Below are 25,191 nucleotides of genomic sequence, written 5' to 3'. Positions count from 1 at the left end.
CATTCTCAATCCATCCTTGTTGTCAATTTTAATGTTACCGAGACAAGCAAAATGTCAAAACTTTTCATTTCTTACGTCAAATATAATAATTATAACATGCTTTGTGTCAGGCGTAACCTATTTGAAAAAGCATGCCATTAGAAGTCAGAAAAGCCTGATTTACATGTATTAAAAATAGGAAAATTCAGTGCCCTTGATTTTTATGATGTACAGTTGCGGCCCCTACAAACTCAGACACCGACTTTTGACACATTCTGCCAAATTCAAAAAAAATGTAATGTGTAAATTTGACTTTTATCCGGTATGGCAATGTTAGTGTCAGTTTTTTGTAAGTCAGAAGCGTGTACAATTTTTAAAATGCCTCAATTAAATTCAAATATCTCTGGACGGTGTACAACGCACAGTTCTGTCAACGCCGAGGAGACTCCAAAAGGTCATAGATGCTAACGGTGATACAATAAAATATTAACTGTATTGTATTTGAATTTTTCCATTTTTCAAACTTCTTATTTTATACGCCACTGACTTTCTTTCAGTTGGGTGACATTTTATAAACTTCAATTTTAGGACCATCTTACACCGCCAACATGTTTTATTTGTCACACTGTCTGAGTTTGTAGGGGCCGCAACTGTACAACAATGGCGGACAAAAAATTTCGTCCACAACTGTAATTCCACTCACGTAGGTATGCTGTAAAGTAGCCTTTAGGAACGAATAACCTCACTTCACATATTGACATGTGCCAATCAAATCAATCATAATGATAATACAAACACAAAAACAAGTGGCGCCCACTGCGCACACAACGCAAGACACCTTAAATCCAATAGAATTCTTCGATGAGCGGATTATTAGTCGAAACACACTGATACCCTATCCTCTCAGAGCCTGTGACCTCACGCCATGTGAATTCTTTTTGTGGCCGTATTTAAAGAACTCCATTTTCCAGCGGCCTGTAGACAACCTGGATGAATTGCAGCACATAATTGTGGAAAAAATTAATGAAATTAATAACTTTAACCATGTGTTAAGAAATATCACAATTGGAATTGGGCGAAGAGTTTGAACGACATTTGTCACAAATAATCCAGCCCACATCTATAGAGGTGGTATTTTGAAATAATAATAATAAAAACAGAAATTAATCTCTGCAAAACAAAAAAGAAAGAAACTGATAATAATTCAATTTATTAAACTTCAGGGTTGGGGTACAAGTGCTTTGCTAATACAGAAGTCCGTTTTTCTACACTAACCCTGCTTACAAAAAATAAATAGAACGCGTATTGTTTTCAATCACTTTTTCTCAGACATATACTCGTACATATTCCCGATTGGTGAATTTTTGAACAGCCTGGTTCTGATTACATTGCGACAATACACAAAAAAAAATGAACAACTGGAGATTCTTAACAGCAAACACTACATTTTCAATTAAAACAATGAAAGTGCCCGGTTAACAAAACACCACCCTTCGTTTCGAGAGCTGAGACCAGAGTGAGTGTGTTTCCGGTACCAACAGTACGCCATAAAAGAACCAAATAGTTCCTTCGATGTTCATTTCGGCGGCGGCAATTTGAATTCGAATTAGGATACCTATTACAAACATCTACGTTTTTTTTTTAATCAAATGATAATAGAATATAAAACTACTCTACAGCGTGATCAACAATGACTGAGTCTGTTGGTAATGAAACAATTGAAAAGTATTGGTGTTTTTTGTCTCGTAATTGGATTATAAAAATGAACCTTTGATGGTGAATTTTAAAATTGCCAAATTTCATTGTTACCAACAGATTCAGTCATTCTTGATCACGCCGTATTAAATCTGTGCCGTTTTCTGTACATAATTCAACTCTATATCGAAGTTTAAGCTTCTGAACACCCATGCGTGATATTAGGGTGTCCAGAAAGTTCTTAGCGTTTTTTAGAAAAATAGATGAAAATAAATAAATATCTATTACTTAAAAAATTAAACAACAATTAAACTAAATATTCGCCGTTATTCTCAATGACTTCCAACCATGTTTGTCCCAAAAGCTCAATTCCACAACGATAGAAGATGAGTTCTTTCGTCTCGAACGATTCTTCTTATCTTTAGACCTTCTTGCCCATTCAGCAATTTCACAAACCATCGCCGACAAGTAGACTCTTTTACCGTCCCCGCACCTTCAATTCTGCATATATTTCTTGTGGCTGTTGCCGCTGAATGTCCACATTTAAACTCATATAACATTAAATGACAATTTCGTTCTTTTTCCATGTAAACAATGTAAACATGTAAACAATGAATTACCAGAATGTAACCAATTGAAAATTATGTAACTGAGAAACGTCAAATTGTTTATGGACAAGTGTACTTCATATTTCAAAAAACTAACAAAAATTTTACATTTATTTTATATCGTGAAACCGAATACCACAAAAACGCTCAGAATTTTCTAGACACCCTAAAACGTAGGTATTGGGAAATTTTTCATGAAATTTTGTAATTATGTGACCAAAACCGATCCAACATTAGATTAAATAATTTTTTTGTTCTAAAGACAACATTTTGAAAAAGTAATAAATTGTTTGTCAAAAAACAAGGCCAATTGTAATAAAATTTGTAACATCAAAATTAATTCCAAAATAAGTCCAAATTTTAACAGAAAATGATAATTTAAGAACGCAGTATATCAATATTGAGATTTTAATAACGGAAATGGTGGTTTCAGATGAAGCAAAAAATGTTATTCCTCTGAAGTTTTTGCATAAAATCAAAAATTAAAAAAAAATCTCTCTTGTAAACTCAATCCGGGGACATACTGTATATTGTTTGGAAATGCTATGAACAGTTCTCATTTGAGTCTTTGTTCAACGTTGTTTTTAAATTATACTTTTGGTTTTAGACAAACCAGACGTTTCTTATGTTGTTTCAAGTAGTCATTTGTTTTCACTTTAAACTTGCAGTATCTGTTGACGGATGCTTTTTCTTATGTTTATTTAAGTGGTCGCTTCTTTTCGTTTTATATTCGCACTTATCACAGCTATACCACTGGACAGCATCTGCTGAAAGATGAATTCTCTTATGTCGTTTAATGTGTTCGTTATATTTGGTCTTAAATTCGCATTTATCACAATTATACCACTGGATGGCATCAGCTGAGAGATGAATAGTGTTATGTTTTTTAATGTTGCTCTTATATTTCGTTTTGTATTTGCATTTATCACAGCTATACCATTGGACCGCGTCTCTTGAGAGATGGATTTGCTTATGTTGTTTTAGGTAGCTGTTTCGTTTCGTCTTAAAATCGCAGTTATCACATTTATACCACTGAACGGCATCTGCTGAGAGATGAATTGTCTTATGTTGTTTAATGTCTGTGTTATATTTCGTTTTGTATTCGCATTTCTCACAATTATACCACTGAATGGTATCTGCGGAGAGGTGAATTATGTTATGTTTTTTAATGTTGTCCTTATATTTCGTTTTGTATTTGCATTTATCACAGCTATACCATTGGACCGCGTCTGCTGATAGATGAATTTTCTTATGGTGTTGTAGATAGCGGTTTCGTTTCGTCTTAAATTCGCATTTATCACAATTATACCACTGGATGGCATCTGCTGAGAGGTGAATTGTCTTATGTTGTTTAATGTTTCTGTTATATTTCGTTTTGTATTCGCATTTATCACAGCTATACCACTGGACAGCATCAGCTGAGAGATGAATTTTCTTATGTCGTTTTAGGGAGTCGTTCCGTTTCGTTTTAAATTCGCATTTATCACAACTGTACCACTGGAAGTGGTGAAGTAACTGCTTTGCGGCCTGGTGTTTTTTCAAAACTGTTGCCTCCTTTGTCTTAAAGGAACAACATTCGCATCGGTACCACTCTTCTTCACTAACGTTCTCACATTCTTCTTTTGGGTTAAAACATGAACCATCCAAGTGTTTAATCCACATTAAAACGGAATATGTTTCAAAAGTGCACTTCTGACAAATATGGCTTCTTACAACACTGTCATTTTTTGGTTGATTTTGCACGCAATCAGTGTCTTTTTTGTGATACTCCCTAAAATGTTGCTTTAAAATTACCACAAGATCGCTTTCAAAATTGCAACTTTTGCAGCAGTATTTTTTCAAATCGCCTCTTTCGCAACTGGATGGTTCAGGTGGCAACCGGCAATTTTGCATTTTGATTTTATAATCTGAAAATTTAATTTGATGTCAGTACAAAAAACTAATCTAAATAATTGCAAAATATACAAGTCTTCGCTTATCTACACTTGTAAATTTTGATTTGCTTCATTCGCTGTACTATCGAGCGATCAAATTAATTTGTAATCGAGTTATCCATGGATTTGAATCCGTATGTCTATTGCGATTGATATGCTTAATTGTAGTTTCTAAAGTAACGTCATTTCAAAGACTTTTAAAATCGATTTGGTTTTCAAAAATGTTGATAATGTGATTTCTAAATAGAACAGATAAAACTGTAGAGCCTCCACATCTAATTTTATTGTTAATTTCAGTTTTTCGTCAGATCCTAATGCTGGGTATACAATTAAATTTGTTGCAACTTTAACCACCGTTGCATTGTTTACATTGTCGACACCTAACCTGTGTTTCACGCTGTGTTTATTCTCGCTCTCGTATTCTTGTGTTGTTTCTGGCTGTTTGTGGCATTTTCTTTGGAACATAAAGCTTTCATCGTTGGGTCGTATTTTCGAAATGGACGAAAGATAGACGGCGTGTGGGAGTACTCCATTCAAGAAGCATGGAATGAGTATCGCGAGCAATTTCCCGATAATATCGTCGATTATGCCCATTTCTGCAATACCCTAACACGTTGTGTTACCCAGTTTCGGGAAACGTCTACTTTACGAAGAAAACCGGGAAGCGGTAGACAGAATGATAAACGAACGCCAGAAAACACCGAAATTGTTCAACACGCAATGGAGGAAGCCCCTACAACATCCATTCGGAATTTGGCACAGCAAGTGGAATTATTATATGGCAAATGAGAAGCAATACTGAAAAAAGATTTGGCATTCTATCCATATCGATTAACATGTGTGCAAGAACTGCATCCAGATGACTTTCCACTAAGAACTGAATATTGTCATTGGTTTCTGAACACGTTTGATGATGGTTTATTGGAGAAAACATTGTTTTCAGACGAAGCATGGTTTCATCTAAGTGGATATGTTAATTCACAAAACATGAGGATTTGGAGTACTGAAAATCCCCATGTTTATGTGGAGGCCCCTCTGCATCCACAAAAAATTGGCTTTTGGTTTCTCAACGACGGATAATAGGACCATTGTTTTTTGAAGGTAAATTATGTGCACTTAGTTATTAATCATTTTAATCATTCTTCTGGTAACCTAACTGCAGTTAGATATCAACAAGTGATTTTGGAACCTTTCATAAATCAACTTCATGATGATGAATCGGCCCTTAGATATTTTCAACAGGATGGGGCCACTGTCCATTCAGCTAGGACCACAATAACCATGGTCTTGTGATCTTAGGCCTGCGGACTTTTTTTTGGCCTTATTTAAAAAATTCAATTTATCAAACACCTGTTCATAATTTACAAGACTTAAGACTTAAGAATAACTGAAAAAGTTAACGAAATTAATAATAATCCAGGTATGTTGCAAAATGTCATTCGTGGAGTTAGGCGAAGGGCTCATTTGTGCTTGGAACAACATGGAGAACATTTTCAATATTTATTGTAACAATTATTAAATAAAATAAATGTATTTTTCTTGAAGATTAACGTATTTTTTGACAATAAAATCTTATTTGAAACTTGCCACCATTTTGGCTTTCAACTGACTGTTTTATTTTACGTTTGTAAAGTAGGTCAAGAAACGACATACGGATTCAAATGCATGGATAACTCGATTACAAATTAATTTGATCGCTCGATATTTGTCTTGTCTTGTCAAGATCTTGTCAACTTTTTGAAAGTCCCAACTAGGTTGCCACCCTAGCTTCTGACACATTCGTTTCTATCGGCGAAATTTTTATTTTTTTATTTTGTTAAAATTCGATATTGGGGCCATAATTTTGATGTTTTGATTAAAACTTTGACATATTTTTTTTTATTGACCTTTTATTGACATTGTCCCTAATTAAACAGGCCAAATTTTTAATTTGTTACAGCGACCTTGACCAAGATTTAATGCTCGCGACTGTACATTAATAACGCATTTTGATCCGTTTTCCAAAGTAATTTATATACCGCTCTTTGGATCGAATCAGTTGAGAACCGCACTTGCAGCGTTGGCAATTCCTTGGCTATTTTCTTGGGCGCACTCGAATTCCCGTCTGACTTATTTCTTGCCATAAGATAATACACGAATTTTCGTTAGGTAATTAATAATTATCAACTGATATAATCCATAACTCGTGTTCCCGTCAAGGGAAAAAGGGCGCTTAATCCCTTACTACCTATGCCTCTAGCCGTCGCCAGGGGCCAGGTACCATTGTTGTTTACCATTATGATGTTTACCATTATGATGACCAAAAGAAATGTTGAAAATTTTAGAAAGTTACAAATACCCTGTGATCAGCAATTACTTAGATAAGGGGTGGCTATGACTTTGACAAAGTCAGATTTTTCTCTTCTTTTGCAAACGGCAATCATAATCACAATAAAGGTTAAACTATAGTTGATTTCATATAAATGTTTATCAAGTGAGCTGTGGATGTGTAAAAGCACCTTTAATTTAGTTACATTACGAAAGTCACATATGACAGATCCATTATAGGTTATGACCAATAAATCTTTATTTGGCAAAAATACAAAGAAAAAAACAAGTAAGACTTACTTTAATTTAATTATTAAAAAAACGTAACACTGCTTTTGAAATCAGCAATGCTAAAACAGTCCAAAAACTAAAAAATCAAAGTTACTTTAAGACCAACAGAAAATCAGATTTCCATGGCTTGCTTAGATGCACATTTATACAGGGTTATTCTAAATGATACAATCGAAGCAGGCCATGCCCATGTTATTATGACATTTTTGCCGCTTTAATGTGAACTGACAATTTTTGTCGCTGTCTGTAGGATATTTTACTCCTTTGCTAACTGCTAATATAGGCCGTGGGTGGACTGTCATTTTTTAGGTGAAAAGTGCGGTGATGAAGATTTTATTTATTATTTTTAAATTAACGATTGAATCCAAAGATATTGAGTTGTTTTGCACCCAATTTAACTCCTGTGTGTGAACGGTGTGTACTCACTTATTCACATCATTTTGATGTTTTTTATACGGAGCGGCAACCATAAATTTTACATTTAGTTTTTACGCCTACTTGGACTACAATCATTTAAAATAACCCTGTATGAAATTTAGTATAGACGCAATTTTTGTGAAATGACAGGAAAAGGGTAGACGAAATTTTTTGGCCGGAATAGGTACTATTCAGAAAATGTAATCTTAAACTAAAAACCACCTAACCTAACACAAAAAGTGTCAATTTCCTTTAAGGAATTTAGTTACCACCGAGATACTGTCAACAAAATCACTAGATGGGCATAGCCAATTCAGTCCCAAAAAGATCGTGAACGGCTAATATGTCCACTCCACTGAAAACATCATTACGAAAGTAAGATGAATCTTTTATGTTCCAAAGTAAAAACCATTTTTCGCCCTCCGTCTAGAAAATACTGATTTTCCATTCGTCTAAAGCAGGGATGAGCAACATGCGGCCCTTTAAAGTTTTTACATTTTGACTTTTAAAAATTTCTACAGAGATAATTTGAGTTCATCATTCAGTGTTTGTATTATTATAAGTTTCTTACATTACACATTTTTAAATTTGTAACTGGCCCGTTGTAAGAAAAGATTGCTCATCCCTGGTCTAAAGCGTCTTGAAAATGAGATTTGCGTGCCTTGGCAAGAAAAACGAAACAGGAATTTTTTTATGTGAGACTTTGGGTTGGCGGCACTGAGTGTCAATTTCATGTGCAATTTTTGTACAATTTTTTTAAGTGTAAAATATTGATTTTGGGTAAATTTGTAGCCTTTAGCGCAAGCTGTACATTGTGTACAGCAGGAGTCAAATCAGCAGATGCCAAGGAGGTTATCAGACTAACGGCGGGCGGCCACCAGGTTGACAACCCTCAAGGACAAGGGTTAGGAATAACAGAAAGGACGACGACGGTTTTGAATATTTGAGGAATTCATTGACTTTTGTGATGTTACAATCGCTTCTTTGATCCTTTGTGTTGCCAATGGCCGAAAAATAAATTCCCCTCGGCTGACGCCTCTGCGCCCACAAACCGTGCACGCACTTTCCTACTAAAGTGCGTCTATCGATATTTTTAAACGACTTTTTAAATACTAGTTAACATTTTGGGTCGTTTATGATGGTCTCATTACTAGGGGATTATTTACCTACACTGTAACAAAAACTCTCGATGGTACAGTTGGCTTCAAAAAAAAACCGGAAATGAAATTTGACCTAATGTGAATTGGAAATTTAATTTGTCAATTTATGTCAATTTGTGTCTGTTTGACAGTAGGATTTCTGACACATAAGTGCAGTTTTTTAACCTAAATTCTAAAAAGCCGTTTCAAACTATAAAAATTTAATAAAATCTGACAGAACTTTTTCTGACAGTTCCCGTTTTTTTTTTGAAGCCAACCGTACCTGCGGATTATTGAGGATCGGTTACTCACCACTTTTACGACAATCTTTGTTAGCGGGCAATAAACCACTGAAGGAAGCAAAAGGTCGTTTTAAAATATCAATAGACGCACTTTATCTAGAAAGTTTCATCTACTGTCCTAGCAACACAGTCACACTTGTAAACGAAAGTGACACCTATCTTGCCACTTGTTGCTAGCTGCGAAAGTAAAATACTTACACGACTAGGAGATTCCTTACGGGACGAGGAGAATTTATTTTATTTTGTGACAATTTCGATTGAGGTACCCAAATCATCAAATCATAAATCACATTTATTGTGATTTATGAACTGTTGGAAAGTTAGGTTATATCGCTCACCCGACTTGACAAGCAACACTGAGTCTAACTCAATTCCAGCGGGTCTTTCAATTCCGTCACATTCCATATTTTGCTGCAAGGCTTGTTGCATAAATACCAATAACCACAAACGATCAAACTAATGTTACGGATTACACGCACCACGCACAGTTCGCGCCGTTTGAAGACGAAAAATAAAATGTTGTTGTTGCTTCCAAGATCCAAGGCACGCTCGTGACACGGCACGGTTTTTTTCTATTCTTTTAATATTATAAAATGTTGGTGCTTCGTAGTAGGAAAAATTTAATACAATACACGATACGTAAGTTTCTTCTTTAACCTCGGAGGTTTCACGGACCTCAGCTGCCGCCTCAGCCCTTGAACTACCTCCTCGCCAAAAAGTTCACTTACGCATCTGGTAATGTAAATAACTATTTCTCACCTTGTGATATAATTAAACTCCATCCATTTCAATATACATTACTGTTAGGGAATTTTCTTTTTTTGTACTTATTGCAATGAAAGTGTTTTATTTTTTCTAATATTGAACATTCAAAGCGGGCGTTTTGAATTTGTCAAAAAATTTAACACTGTCAGATTATAATTACTGAAAAAAATACGATTAAGTAGCGATATCATGGAGGCCACAGGCAGTGTTATAAAGAGAAAATGCCTCACTTTAGAGATAAAACAAAGTGTTCACCGGTGTTTTTAAAACCTTTGAAAAGTAAATGGTCCAAATTTGAGGAGAATGCCAGTTTACCGAATGGTTGGAGAAATTTTTGCCGTAAGTTGATAAATCCACTTTTAATTTAAATTGATCTATTTAAAATGTTAGCTTCAATCTCCTACAGATATCTGAAGGAAAAGTACGAAGTAATTTCTGGATCGGGGGCACAGGCACAGAATGGAAACGACGCACGATGGAACAGTGAAGAAATATTTGCGCCGTTGTGCGCTTTTTTTAATTACAAGACCGCCGGCCTTCAGGCTTGACTTGAGAGGGTTTGCTTCTGAGCACTATTCATTTTGAATGTATCATGCTTCCACTTTGTGTCCTGCTCTGAAATCTTTTCGTTAAAATCTGTTTAGGTTTACATATTAAGGTACACCTACTTGCTGGTTTCAATGCCGGTATTTAATATTAACCTGTAGATACCACATTTTAAGTAAAATATTCAAAACTAGTTTACTTTGCTTGATTGCGGGACTCGATTAGAGATTTGTCAAAAATCACAATAATCGTACATTATAACCTCTTCAAAATACACATAACCTGAATTATTAGCTGTCACATTGCATTTACAGTAGAAAAAAGTTGTATTTTATTACACCACAAACGTTACTAAAATCACTAGATTAAGGGCCGGTTGCACCAACGTAAGTTAAATTTAAATACAAATTAAAATTCACTAAAACATTGTTATAACAATAGGTAACTAAAGTAACGAAGCATTTTAACCTACAGTTAGCTTTAACTTGCGTTGGTGCAATCGGACCTTAGTAGTGCATATGTTGTTTACATTGAGTGGACAATTTCAAGGTCAAATAGTTTAATTTTTTCGCTCTGTAATTATGTTTTGTAAATAGTAACATGCAGGTCAACACCGTTCATGTATATTTGACCTTGAAATTGTCAACTCAACGTGAACAACGTTTATATTGAAAATGGATGGAGTTTAACGATAATCTATTCCATCTTTAAAAAAACGATAGGTTGCCATGCTTTAATTTTGTTAAATTGGCAGTACTGACGAAAGTAGTAGTTATATTTCATTTCATTTTGGTTGTAAATCTTTTGTAACTAAATTTGAAGTGCTATGTTGCAAGATGATTCTAAAACAAAAAGTAAATAAAGTTATCAATAAATGTCATTTTGACGTTTTTCCAATTTATTTTAAATTAGACAACACAAAGTAATAATTTAAAGGGTTTACTACAAGTGCATAATGCCAAAAGTTGTGTTTGTCGAGTGTTGAAGGGCTAGAGGCACATTTTAAACGAGGTAGGGCCGATCTAAGTAATGATGCTATTATTAATAGATTTATGGATATCTTCAATGTGAGAACAATGAATTTGTATTCGATGAAATCCTGAACTGTATAATTAATTTATAGGTGGGAAGATCTGTCATATATTGCATAATTACAAAAAAAAAAGGTCTGGAGGATACTAGAACAACAAAAAAAGGAAAATCAGAAAAGTGGAACCATTTTTTAAAAGAGATCTGAACGAAATAATTCGTGAGCTAAACATTAGAAGATGATTCGGAATCTAATGATGAAGATCATTCTGAAGATGAAATAATGGAGGAGGTTAAAGTGTAGATCTCTTTTAAAAAAAGTTATTCCATTTTGGAGAACTTATCCGTTTTCTGCTTGTTAAACTAAAGCAAACGTTCTTGAAACTCATTCAACGACTAAAGCCTCCACCAGATGTTTACATTTTGATTTGTCTTTTTTTTTCAATTGCTATTTTTAATAAAAAATGCTGGGTTCTCTATTAATTTCTTGTAATACAGTTTCAATCGATTCGCAAAAAAGCGGAACATAAGTATGGCAACACTGTACCTTCAAAATTTTCAGAATTCCTAACCAAACTTTTATTCAGATATACAGGATGAAATCTGTCAGATTGTCATGGCCAAGCATCGTTTTTTTAAAGTTGGAATACATTTATACAACAAAATTAATAAATCGGGTTTCATGACGATTTAGACCAATGGAAAATATAATTTGTTTCAAAATCAAAAATCCACCAACAGTGCATTCTACATCGAAAATACAACCGACAACGTCGCCAACTTTTGTTTTTAGTGTGTTTGCAAGTGTCGGAAAAAGTGGTGTTATGAAAGAAAACTGTTGACAGTCGTTTTGGTCGTAATTCATAGTGTTTTATTTATCCTCATTTAATTTTTCTTTCTAAACGTGTGATACGGTAGCTACCACCTTTTTGTACATAATAATTATTTTATGTTACGTAAATAAAATCAACAGTTCGATGTCAAATTTTGGCGGAACGTTGGGCCAACCCAAAAAAATGAAGCTTATTCTAGGGATTTGTTTGTTTCTGCCAACATAATTCAACAGGTGGTGGATTTTTTATTTTGAAACAGATTATAAGTATTTTGTTCGACACTGTCAGAATTAAAGAATTTTCTCCCGTGTGAACGGATTTTGATAAATGTCACAACTTGTTAAAACGAAACGTCAAACTAATTTTATAGATTTTAACCGATTTGGAGCCTTTAAGGGGCTCGTCGAACGAAAAACGTTGTATTCAACTCGTTCGTATGTAAATTGGGATTTTGGCACTCGTGGGCCTTTAAAACCCAAATGGGCGGATTTCCGACTTGACGCGTTGTTAGCTGACACGATGTTAACTAACCGGGCCTACGAGTCTTTTAAATACTCTGATAAAAGTGCTACTAAACCTGGTGTCAAGTGGTGTTGCACAGTGAAGAGCTACAATACAATGCAAAAATGTAGACGAAAATTGAAAAGTTTTATCACCTTTTCAGGTACATTTTAAACGGGAGATTTAAGTTGACCATCGCAACAATCCGGCCCTGCCCTTAATTTTCTCGGGTACCCGGTGGGGTATTCTCAAAATTATTTGATGTGATGCGTTATTTATTCAGATCGGATAAAAAATAAACAAGATACAGCGTCGTCTGTCACCCGGTACCTATAACCTTACTTAAAAGTGTTGTTGTTTCATTTCATTTGACAATTATCGGTGCTGTTGAATCATCGACATTTACAAGGCTGACTCGATTATACATTTTCTTTATCACACTCACACGATACTACAGCGGCAAAGTCACGACTTTCGGCAATGATTAACGTGCTTGATTTATATGTATTTTATTTTTTGAAAACATGTGATATTTTATGTATATAGGTCAGGTATTAAGTACTTACCGTTAATTCTATCAGAACAGAAAATGGGCATTTAAATAAATCTTTCACAGTCTCAGTGGATCCAGTAGCATTCGTAATTCTGTTTGGTTATCGACCACGTGTGCGCGACGCGCGACTGACGTGACGTAAGAAAGAATCGCCTCCGATCGCCTCATCCGTCATACGGAAGGGGAACAGTGTTGCCAGACCAGACCCATAGAGTGACATTTCGGTAGATTTCCTTTAAAAATCAGTAGCTTTTTATTTCTCGTAACTATAGTTTGTTTTTTAATCAAAGAACCACAACACCGCAATTTACACGCAAAATAGAGCTGACGATGTTATACACTTTTGACATAGAGTGAGAAATCTCATCCACGACCTGCTGTATTAGAACCGGCCTGTTCAAAAGTATAATTTGACTGATCCCCGCAGAGCGCTAGTGTCCGGGCGCTTTTTGGGGATATTATTCATCTTAAGTTTTTGTCCCCGAGAGTTTTTCTCGTTCAAATGACATTCGAATTTAAAATCAAAAATATAAAAATACAGTTGTATTCAGTATTGTTTTAGAAAGAAAATATGAACTTACTGTACTCAATCTTAACTCTAAAATCAAGTCTAAACATATTTTTCCACATTTTTATTCTTTAGTAGCGCCCGTACTGTGGCGCCCTCATCGGCGAAAATTGGCTCTTTGTCGGAAACATTTTCACAATGCTTTTTTAATGAAATGAACAGGCCGGTTATTATACAGCAGGTCGTGATCTCATCATATAAAAATTGAGGTTATTAGAGATATTAGTAGCGCAGCATGTTAATAAAGTTAATAACAACTGATAACAACTAATTTGGAAGTTTAATAAATGTCTTACTTTGCGAGGCATTTTTAAAAACACGTTCAAATTTTAGATGCGAGTTTGCGTATTTTCAAGGACAAGCGCCGTGGACAAGCGTTGGCTGGTATAGCCAATAGATATCATAAAATTTACTAAATTTAATGAAATTTTGTATTTTCAAACCTAAATCAACAGGTCGTGGTTCTTTGATTAAAAAACAGACTATACCTAGAGGTATTTCTGGTAATAAAATGATTTAATTTTACATACTAATTTTTTCCACTACTAACTAGTCTTAGAAGGCGTCATTATTCGCATTGCTCGCACTGAACCCAGAAGTAGAATTTCTCTCCTCCTGGTTAATAACAGTCGTCACCTAGCAACGAAAGATTTTCGTCGATTTCATTGGTTAACGTAGACGATTTTCATAGCCACAGTTGAAAAATGAGAACTCGGATCGTCGCATCGTACAATTGTTATTTTTGATTCTAGATTGCGAAATACTACTGAGTTTTTTTTGCGAGCATCGCGAGCCAGAAAACATTCGAGAATGCAAAAGAATTTCGCAATCGAGTATTAAACAACGTTTTTTCGAAAACTGCACAGCGGAAACTCAAATAAAATTTTGTCTACAATTATCTTGATGCTTTATTAAATCTGGTATGCTCTGACCAACTATTGTGGCAGCAGTTGTCAAACAAACGTTATAATTCTAATTTTGTAAGGCTTGGTTGCAATTTTGTGATAATTAATGGTGTTTAATAAAAGAAAGAAGAAAAAACAAAAATGAGTTCCGAAAGTGATCTGTCTATGGATGTATTAGAAGCGGCACGAAGTGAAGTTTTTTAGTCATTTAGACAATATGATTCTGCTTAAAGCGGTATCAATTTCCAGAATTGTACTAAAGTTGACTCAAGTTGCAAAAAACCACTTTGCATTTGCAACAGCACCAAGCACGAATTTGAAATTCCGAAACGAGCCGCGTAGCGGCGAGTTGAGGAACAAATGAGTGCTTGAAGGACCTTCTGCAAGGGGTATTTTATACTATTTTTTCTATTTTGCCGCTTTATACCATTTTGGTATGGTTGGTGGTGGTTGGTGACATTTTTTATGTGGCATAATTTTAGCCGGCTGTGAAAAAAATTAATCGAAAACGTCAGATTTTTTTATTTTCGCATTTGACGTTTGAAAATGAATGCTGAAGAAAGTTTATCACTAACGCCGCCGCAAATTAGGCAAATTGCACGAAAGACGTTAGAAAATTTACTACGGGAGAAGTTCAAATTCCAGAATGAAAATTAAACGTTTTGTTCATTGTTATTTATTAATTTGCTTTGTTCTCTGCGAGATTTATTTTTTGACGTCTGTCTGTTGACAGTTCAGGCTACCAACATCAATACAGTAAATTTTACTAGTCTATTCTAACACTCCAACGACCTATTAAAGCACTCAAATGACGTCATTTGGGTGCTAGAATAGACTTATTTTAAACTCAAAATAGAAAAATTACTTTAAAACTGGGGGCCTACCACCGACTCGTGTGAGATTTCTCACCGGTGAGTTTTGTCACCAAAATGACGTCATTTTAATGAAAAGTGCTAAAACCCTACTATTGACGCTGTGACTTTTCTCACCGGTGACAAAAGTCGAATGAAAACGCGTGAGATTTTTCGATCGCTTTATTATGAGTGGAATTATGGTGAGATTTGACATTTGAAGTGTGTTCAATTCAAATGAAAAATACTAGTTGGTTATAATGAATAATATATGAAATGTTTAATTAAACAAAGTGAATATTTAATATTTTTGGTTTATTATTATTAAATATCAGATAAAATTTGAAGAAAAACGCAGGTAGGTAACCAACCAAACGCTCTTTTTCTACATCTTGATGAGACTATTATTACTTGCACTGTTAATTCTACGTTTCTTTCTTTAACACACCCCATAGTGTGCCCAATAGTTTTTGTACTTGTAAATTGTAAAATATGCATTACAATACGTGCTTTGCGTGTTTTTTTAGGTTGAAGTGGACTCTGTGGATTATATTTGTTTGGAATTATTCATCTAAAAGTGAACCATCCCTCCATCTATGCCTCTATGGGCAGTAGATCTAGTTCTGGCGCGAAGTCGGTGGTAGGCAGCCCCCCTGCGCCCTGCGTGTGTTCTGCGGCCCTGCCCTCGCCCCTCGTTCCTAGATCCTCGTTCGCGGTGTGAGTACGCCGGACGCCGGTTGTCTCGCTTTTCGTTCGTTTTCAATTCTAATCCATTTCAATCCGTTTGTATTGTAATCAATGCTATCAAATAATTTACCGTTCAAAGTGTTACCTTTTGTAAATTCAGTTTGTCAACTTTGTGTGTTGTTAATCTAATTCTAAATGTTGACGTTATCCGTTCGTTTTTCTCTTCTTCACCCACGCGTTTCAGTTGTAGGTACAATTCGCAACAATATTCTTTGTGTTATTTTGCCAGTGGTCTGCAATCAAACTTGTGCATAAAATGGATGATTTAATGATGCTCAATTTAATTGAGAATTTGGAGAAGAAGTAGATGTGTTATTGAGGCGAGCTGCTGGAGTTATTTAATTTTATTGTGATCTTATATGCGTCTGAAAAGAAGACCCAGTGATTTATCTATCCATACTCAAGTAATTAAGCTAATAAGGTTTTTTTTTGTCTGCATTATTTTTTTATTTGTTGGCAGCACACCTTCTATGCTACGAGCAGCTATCAGGCTTATGTTGGATGATGTTGGATACAGTTGCTTCATAAGCATTTCTCAACAAACTGTGAGTGACGCACTTCATGAAGTAGGTAACAGACGCCTTGAGCCAGACCAAAGTAGGTACTAAATACTTATATTAAGTATCCTAACAATTTGGAAGCCCTTAGAAGTGTCAGACACAAATAAATTCATCAGTTTCAGTGAGCACATGTAACTTTTATGCATTTTTTATTTATCGTTTTATTTACAGGTGGAGTTTCTAATGGTCGGGTTTTTTGGACGTGGAGATCGACGAGGAAAAGGATTTGGTGCTGAACAACTATTAGGACTGGCAGGCTCTGAAGTCACTGAACGAATTGATTGGGTTGGAGGATGGTCAGAACCAGGAGCATTCAAAACAGCAACTGGTGTCAACACTGCAGCAATAAATTCTTCAGTTCACTGTTCACTCCACCTCCTGTTTTATTGGCTTTTCTCTTATTCACAGCATCTTCTTATTGTCTTGCCAGATCTGTAGAAATTAAAATAAAATGTTGAAATTAAGCCTTGGATATTTTAATAGTATACAAATGAGCTGTCACCACCAGTTTTCAGGTGCGTGGCTGACTGTTTGAAGCACTTAGCTTGCTGAGTACTGCAAAATAGGCTGAGCACCTGAAAAGTTACCTATTGACAAAAAATCGGTTCTAATTTTTTGATGTTATGTTTGGTAGATGTCAAATTTGTATATTTAATTATATTCCACTTTGCACCCTTTGAACGATGTAGATATATATAAATTCTAAAGTAACGAATATGAAAAATTACCTTTCTTCACGCTTTCCACTCTTTTTGCGGAGAATTTTCCAGAAATTAATTCTGGGTGAGTCCGCATAAACTCGACCAAAATTTCTTTTTGCTCTTTCGTCACTTTTATGATTGATTATAAAGTTTCAAAAATCGTGAAAAATGATTTGTTAAATGTCAAAACCACGATCGAAACCTATATGTTGCTAAGCAACGAACGCGAATTGCAACGTTGCAATATCTAACAGATGAGAAAACTCATCGGTGAAATTTCTCATCTCACGCAATGTCAATAGTAGCGTTTTTAAAAAATGAGTGACAAAATGCACGTGAGTTTTTTCACTGGTGAGAAAACTCACCGAAGTCGGTGGTAGGCCCCCTGTTCTTATATGGAAAATATTCAATCCAAACTATAATTTTCTGGTCCCTTTGTGCCTTTATTTGGTTCAAAAATATGAAAAAATCCTATTGCAAATGACAAGTGGTTTTTTGCTTGACTTGAGTCAACTACCGGGTGATCAAGAAGGACTGTTCGAGTTGGCAATACAATTAAGAACATTTTTTTATTCGGCTATTTACAGCACTGCAACCGGATATGTTTTGTAGGTTTATTTTTACAGATATCTGACGTAGCATTAATAACGAGAAAATGGTAGTTTATGAGAGTAAAAATTAACGGCAAAAAGAAATCAAAGTTGGAATTCGCAATAATAAACTAAAAATTAACTAGAGGAAATTCTCGAAGTGCTCCCGATTTTGCTCTAAACATAAATTAACTCTTCTCTCGAACGATTGACCAGCATGTTAAATTTAATTTGAAATGTCAAATGTGACTTGTCACTGATGCGGCTGTCAGTGTGAAGCCGTCAACAACCGGAAGTTATTCCAGTTGTACCATTAAAAATTAAAATTCAGCATTACCACATTAAGTCCTTCTTGATCACCCGGTATAAGTATTACAAGTTTACAATAAAAAATTGCTCAAAATAAATAATATTGCATAATAAAGATTTTCTAAAATTATGGCGGCTCTGACGTCAGCATGAGAGTAAACAAAGCAAAGTAGAGCTAGTGCCAACTGTCATGATCTTGACAAAAGCTGCGCGAAGGCGGAGCCCAATTTTCAAAAGTGAAACGTAAAAACATCGGTCGTTTGGTTAGAATTTTCAGGGTGGCGCCAAATTTGCATTTTAGACTGTTCAACGGCTTGGGTTAGAATGCCGGACATTATCTAGAGACCTGTCGCTAAATAAATATCAACATAAATTAGCCCACAAATCTGTAAAGTATGATAAAATGGTACCGATGTTTTTAGTTCGCATAGTAAGGCCGCTTCGGTACGCATTTTGGTTTCTGCGTCATCGATCATGAGAGTTGGCACGAGCTCTAATAGACTATTCTTAAACTGTGCGTATAGTAATTCACGTTTATGATTATGAGATGTGCGGTTTTTTGCTGTAATAGTGACAATCAGAGTAAAAAAATTGACAAATCCATAAAGTTTTTTCATTTCCTAAAGAAGGAGTTACAAGGAAATTGTGGATAAACGGCTGTTGCCGTGCGGACATGAACTTTAAAATTATCATTAGTACCTAATACAACGAGAGGGTACGAAATTGCCGGAAATTTTCGATTTCATTATACGAGTATTTGTTTCGACGAAATTGTCTAAGAAACAAATACGAGTAAAATGAGGAGAAAAATTTCCCGCAATTTCGTACCATCGAGTTGTATTAGGCATGACAATTCCACGAAGGAAATATCATTTTCAAATTTTACACTTTTTTTTTTCTTCAAACGTCCGTAAAATATGACATTGCACTGCTGCATTGATAATTCTAAAGTGTCACTTCATTGTCATGGCATCTAACGAGCTGACCAGCGTCCGTGAAGTTATTATCTCCGCTGAGGAGCGTCCGTGAAGTTATTACCTCCGCTGAGGGCGTCCGTGAAATTATTATCTCCGCTGATGAGCGGCTGTAAAGTAAACTAGCTAAATCATTTGAAATTCCTACCTGGTTTCTTAACATGTCTTAAATAACACACTTATGATATGATACAGCTGATGATACCAGCTGATGCTATCAGCTGGTCTCCAGCAGTTCGAGTTTTTATTTTATCGTCAATTTCTGATTCCTTTAGTGTTAATAAAAAAACGACAGTTATCTGCTATATTTTCACTTCTTTTACAATGGCCAGCAAGTCAAGATGTTGTTTAAATGATCCTAATAGATTTTGCTACATTTGTGGCGAATATACCTACTGTAAAAGAATATAGAAAATTAAATTTAAGTGAGGAACAAGGCGAGCGCTTCCACCAAGACATAAAAACGATGGAAGTTAGGTACCAAGCGCAATCATATGATGGTTGATTAATGCTGGGGACTAAAGCGAGACTGTCCAAATCAATTTCATTCACGAAAATCACTATGCGACCATTTTTTAATGTAGAATAATAAAATAAATGAATGTTCTTGATCTAATTGTTAACCCTCCACCACCCGGCGGCACGGCAATTTTGCCGGAGTACATACACTATTAGGGATAATACAGGGTTATTATAAATGATTGTAGTCGAAGCAGGCCATGCCCATGTTATTTATTACATTTTTGCCGCTTTGATGTGAACTGTCAATTTTTGTCGCTGTCTGTCATTTTTTAGGTGAAAAGTGCGGTGCGGTTTTTTAATTAACGATTGAATCCAAAAATTTTAAGGTGTTTTGCAACCAATCCTAAAAATATTGAGTTGTTTTGCACCCAATTTAATTCCTGTGTGTGAACACACCGTTAAATGTGTACACACCGTCCTCACTTATTCACATCATTTTGATGTTTTCTGTGTGGAGCGGCAACCATAAATTTTATATTCAGTTTTCTTACTTCGACCACAAACATTTATAATAACCTGTACTATCAAGTAATAGTGCAGTGCTTATCAACATAATTACCGGCGTCTCGCCTCCACATTTTGACTTTTTTGTGTTTTATGTTCTGTGTCAATGTTAACGAATTTCCTCACGATATGACATGAGTATAATAATATACCTTTTTAAATTTCAACCACCAATGTGTTCTCTAAGTCCAAAATTTTTAAATTTTTAAAAAGAGATTGCGGTACTATTGTTTATTTTTAATATCTCGTAAACTAGAGCTGATACAAAAAAAAGAATTGCATTTTTGTGATCACCACAACAGACATATTCAAAATTCGGTATTAAACCTCCGGCACCAAAATGGCTGTCGGCCAGTGTAATTTGTTATGAAGGTTTGAAGAAAAAATAGTATAGGTATGTTATTAGTAGCAAAAATGGTTTTATGTGCTTTGACCGCAGCACATAAAACTTCATTTTTGCTCCTCATAACATAATATAGGTACTATTAATTTATACTTATTCTTATGACTCTCAAAGCGTTAGTTAACTTAGTTGAAAACAACAAAAATTTTACTGTGGATCAAAAATGAGTTTATCAAAATTCGAGGAAGGAGAAGAAAATTACAGCGAAAATCGTACGACACTCATTAATGACCAATAGAAAAATTAGTTCACGAGCCATAACCATGGCAACAAAAAAAATTCTTGGAAATTTTTTGTAGGTAGACCAACCTAACTGTGATTAATAAGTGGAAATTTTTTCAGCCAATCAAAATCATTTATTTTGTTGTTGTCTTGGTTATGGCTCGTGAACTAATTTTTCTATTGGTCTTTAATGAGTGTCGTACGATTTAAAAATTTATAATTGAAGAAGCATAATGTCCGTGTCGTTGCGATTTTCTTACCGAATATGCCCTCGTGCATTGATTAATATCCGGAATTTTATTCTCATGCATTTCCAAAACGTAATTAGCCCTCGTGTTCCACTCGGGCTAATTAATAAAAATTTCCGGAAATAATCAATGCACTAGGGATATTATAAGTGAGAATCGCCCTCAAATGTCACATGACAAATCACAACTCCGAATTGTTTAAATAGCAACCAATCACAATTTAATTAAGCGGAAATTTTCCCTAGGGAAAATTTCCGATATAATTGACCTAGGGAAAATTTCCGATATAATTGACCTAGGGAAAAATTTTTTCGGGCGATTCTCTTCCGAATATACCTCGGGACAGATATATATCGCCAGAAATTTTTTCTTGCAGTCCAACACTCGTGTTTGTCGCTCAAAATTACCCTCGGGCTGGCGCCCTCGTGTAATTTTCTTGCTACAAACACTCATGTGTCAGGACTGCTCGAAAAAATTTCCGGCAATATATTTGTCCCTTGGTATATTATATATGATAATTTTTCGATAATTTTAGGGCCATGCTAAATTATCGGTTATTGTAATTCCACGGGAGCTCTGAAATGATCGATTTTTAACACGAAAGCTCTCCTATAGTGAAATTTTTTTAATAAACAATTGTCAGTGTCAAAATGAAGTAAAAAACCATACTGTACCACCCTAAAATTTGGACATATGGACCAGCTGTATAACAATTTGACACCAAACCATGGTTAAGGTTATTTTCACTTCACTTCCCGTACCTTTCTTCCGTGAATTCATTTTCAAAGCAAATTTAATGAGAAATCAGGAGAAATCTTTTCGAATTTGAAATAAACTCTCGCTCGTTAGGGCGCAGGCTCAGTTACATAAAAAAATGTTGACACTCAATGTGACCAATCGTATTATCATGAAAATCACAGTTTGGCTCATACCAACAAGACAACGTTTTGATAATTGTTTATTAAAAAAATTCAACTATAGGTAACAACGAGTGTCACTTTGACAGTATAAATTATGTCAAAGTGACACGAGCGGTTACCTTTTGAGAGCTTGAGTGTTAAAACAGATCATTTCAAGAGCTAGAGTGTAATTCAGTTGACTATTCCATTCACCTGTCATTTGTTAAAAAAAGACCAATAAAAACACAATTTTACACATTTGTTACCATGGTTTCAAAAAATTGGACCGAATATTCCCACTCGTGGAAATTGTATCGGTAATACCTACCACTAGTGATCCCAGCGATAATTTTTAACAAATGAATGCAGCCTTGAGAATTTCTTCCCAATAGACTCACGTGTCTTTTTTGTGTTGTTGTAAACATTTTCTTCGATTTCTGCGTTAATTTCTTCTTCCGATTTGCTGCCAAATTGCCAAAGTTTGTTCATGGAATAGTCCTCCAAATACAACTCGTAGTCCAAATTATGTAGACTATTTTTCAAACTGGTTTCACTCATTCAATTGTGCTTGGAAATTTCACTCGTGCTGACGCACTCGTGGATTCATTCCCAAGCACGATTGATAATTCGTGACCAGTTTGAAAAATAATCGACATAATTTGGACTACTCGTGGTATTATAAATGATTATTTCATGAATTAAATAGTACCATTTGACAACAGTATTTATTTTATTATTTTAGGAATTGGATTGAAAACATCTGAGAAACCTACTTGACGAATTATCGAATTATCATTCATTCATCACGAGTAGTCCAAATTATGTCGACTATTTTTAATTATTTATTTTATTTTAAATAAACAACAAAAGCAAGCATATCTTTTAGATATAGCTGTTCCAAATTCACACAATATAGCACAGACATATAATACAAAAATTAATAAATATTTAGAACTCTCCGTTGCTATGAGAAATCTTTGGTGTTTAAAAAAAAATCGATTTTACCATTTATAATTTCAGCAACAGGAATAGTACCGCAATCTCTTTTTAAAAATTTAAAAATTCTGGATTTAGGTAACACATTGGTAGTTGAAATTCAAAAAAGTATATTATTATACTCATGTCATATCGTGAGGAAATTCCTTAACATTGACACAGAACATAAAACACAAAAAAGTCAAAATGTGGAGGCAAGACGCCGGTAATTATGTTGATAAGCACTGCACTATTACTTGATAGTATTATCCGTAATAGTGTATGTACTCCGGCAAAATTGCCGTGCCGCCGGATGGAGGTGGGATACGAAAATAATAATTGATTGAGAAAATAAATATTTTACATCTTCTATATACAGGGTGGTCCCGATATAACCTGCCAAAAGAAATCCAGTAATAGGTGACGATGAGTAGAACTCATACACAAAAAAAGTTTCTAATAAAAGTCTTTTCGTTTTCGAGATAAAAATAATTGAAAATTTGGTCAAAATTTGCTGTACGCTAATGAGTTAATCGGTTTTAAAAAGGTAATTCTGGTTACTTGGCTGCAATTTCTTTAGCAACGGTACCTGCAACACCTATGACATTTGTCAAGTTTAATTTTAAATTTTCGAATCCTTCAAAAGGTTATGAAATTCACAAAACAAGAATACGCCGATTTGCATTTACTCTATGGCGAAACACGTGGTAATTCGAGACCGGCAAGGCGACCATACGGCGAGCGTTTTCCTGAAGGAGTCCTTCCGTCCCGTTGTACTTTTGTGGAGCTACATCCGCATTTATGTGAGGTTGGTTCTGACTGATTCCAATACGATGGCGTCCCCGATCCTCCATTTAACCCTCTGGATTTTAATTTTTGGGACCACAAGAAAGATTTGGTATACGAAGTTGAAATAAATACAGGAGGCCAACTCCAGAAACGCGTAACAGACGCCGCGAACCAGATTCGTAAAAACCCAGAAATGCTGAATGCTGTTTATTAAAATTGGTACCAGCGTACTCAAATGTGCTTAAATGCCAACGGGAGGCACACAGAACATTTATTATAAAATAATTGTTCTAGTCTAGTTTACCTTTCATTAGTTAGTAGATATTCTCAGTTAGAGTTGAAAGTACGAATATGTAAAGTATAATAAATTTATTCAATACATTATTTTGGCTATTTAACCACAATGAAGACGATACTCTTGTTACACAGTTCTTCCACACTTTTGCACACACTACCTCTACATTTATTTACACATTGAGGAACACCACTTTATTTATTACTCATTCATCTCAGTCTACAAAATCAGCTTTTGTACCTAAATAAGCTGGTGAATTAACGCACACAGTGTAGGTACAGCGTTTTCAATAAATGTCATTAATTTGATTTAGTTTGTCAGATTTGAGATTTGTCAAACGATTCAGGTACCTATGTTGCTTAGATACTGTCATACTTACAAACACCAACAATTAATTCCTGAGTAGGTACGTATTTTTGTGGCCAGCAGCGTCGAATGGGTGTGGATAGGGGTTAATTTATCCCCATTATTTTGGACCTAACAAAATGGGGTTTTTTGGACTTGTTAGATCCTTCTAATGACCCAGAATTTTTTTGGCAGGTTATATCGGGACCACCCTGTATACAGGGTGACTGACGAAAAACCTTTGACGCTGTATCTTACTTCATTCACTTCATTATTATCCTATTCGATATTTTTTTCGACATCTATTTTTTGACAGACGATAGCCAACTTCTTTTTTTCAAATTACACTCTATATATTTTTTTATTCGTTCTTATAAAGAATCTTCTTCTGAATATTCTTACATTAAAAGAAAAAACAAAAAATGTATTTTAAATGAAAAAAATTGAAAATCAAAAATCAAGTAATCAAATTTGTAAACAATACAAAATCTATTCTAGTTGCTCAAAATTTCCTCAGTGCTGTTGCAGACACTATCGATACCTTCTAGAAATACCCACCTTTGGATTCAGTAAAAAATGTCGGGGTTTTTCCTGACATAACTCGCACTATCTTTTTTCTTAACTCTTTTTGGGTACCTGGTGGGGTCAAATAAACATTATCTCGAAAGTTTCGAATGAATATAAAGAAATCCAATAGATTCAAATCTCCGAAAATACCACACCACAGGTTAACACTAAATCGACTTTGGAAAGTTTCTTCCAGAGCAACATTATAATATTATTATTATCAAACTCTTTCGACAAATGAATACTCAGAGCTTACTTAGTCATTTGGAGCATTTAGAACAAACTTCTCTCTTGTTTATTTTGGCCACTTGATTTTTA

The 25,191-nt window shown here is 34.9% G+C and overlaps 1 protein-coding gene and 2 long non-coding RNA genes across 5 annotated transcripts; 1 reads left to right on the top strand and 2 right to left on the bottom strand.

The window, feature by feature from the left end:
* Positions 1-1,173: 1,173 nt before the first annotated feature.
* On the bottom strand, positions 1,174-13,027 carry LOC138135019 (putative zinc finger protein 66). The gene is made up of 2 exons (XM_069053654.1): positions 12,913-13,027; positions 1,174-4,189 (listed from the first exon to the last, which is right to left on the bottom strand). The coding sequence occupies exons 1-2, from the start codon at positions 12,941-12,943 to the stop codon at positions 2,934-2,936; spliced, it is 1,287 nt and encodes a 428-aa protein (XP_068909755.1). The 5' UTR covers positions 12,944-13,027; the 3' UTR covers positions 1,174-2,933.
* A 2,217-nt stretch (positions 13,028-15,244) lies between these two features.
* Positions 15,245-16,994, top strand: LOC138135110 (uncharacterized). Of its 2 annotated transcripts, XR_011160865.1 has the most exons (4): positions 15,245-15,581; positions 15,751-16,374; positions 16,431-16,651; positions 16,702-16,994. It is a non-coding gene; the product is annotated as an uncharacterized lncRNA (long non-coding RNA). The 2 variants fall into 2 exon arrangements; XR_011160864.1 differs by lacking the exon at positions 15,245-15,581 and having other exon boundaries at positions 15,588-16,374.
* LOC138135111 (uncharacterized) lies at positions 16,663-17,624 on the bottom strand. Of its 2 annotated transcripts, none has more exons than XR_011160867.1 (2): positions 17,597-17,624; positions 16,663-17,105 (listed from the first exon to the last, which is right to left on the bottom strand). It is a non-coding gene; the product is annotated as an uncharacterized lncRNA (long non-coding RNA). The 2 variants fall into 2 exon arrangements; XR_011160866.1 differs by lacking the exon at positions 17,597-17,624 and adding an exon at positions 17,259-17,590.
* Positions 17,625-25,191: the final 7,567 nt, after the last annotated feature.

This window comes from Tenebrio molitor, chromosome 7 (genome assembly GCF_963966145.1).
Source record: "Tenebrio molitor chromosome 7, icTenMoli1.1, whole genome shotgun sequence".
Classification (NCBI taxonomy): Eukaryota; Metazoa; Arthropoda; class Insecta; order Coleoptera; family Tenebrionidae; genus Tenebrio; species Tenebrio molitor.
The sequence above is the reverse complement of the archived record's forward strand: the minus strand, read 5'-3'. Positions and strand labels throughout refer to the sequence as shown.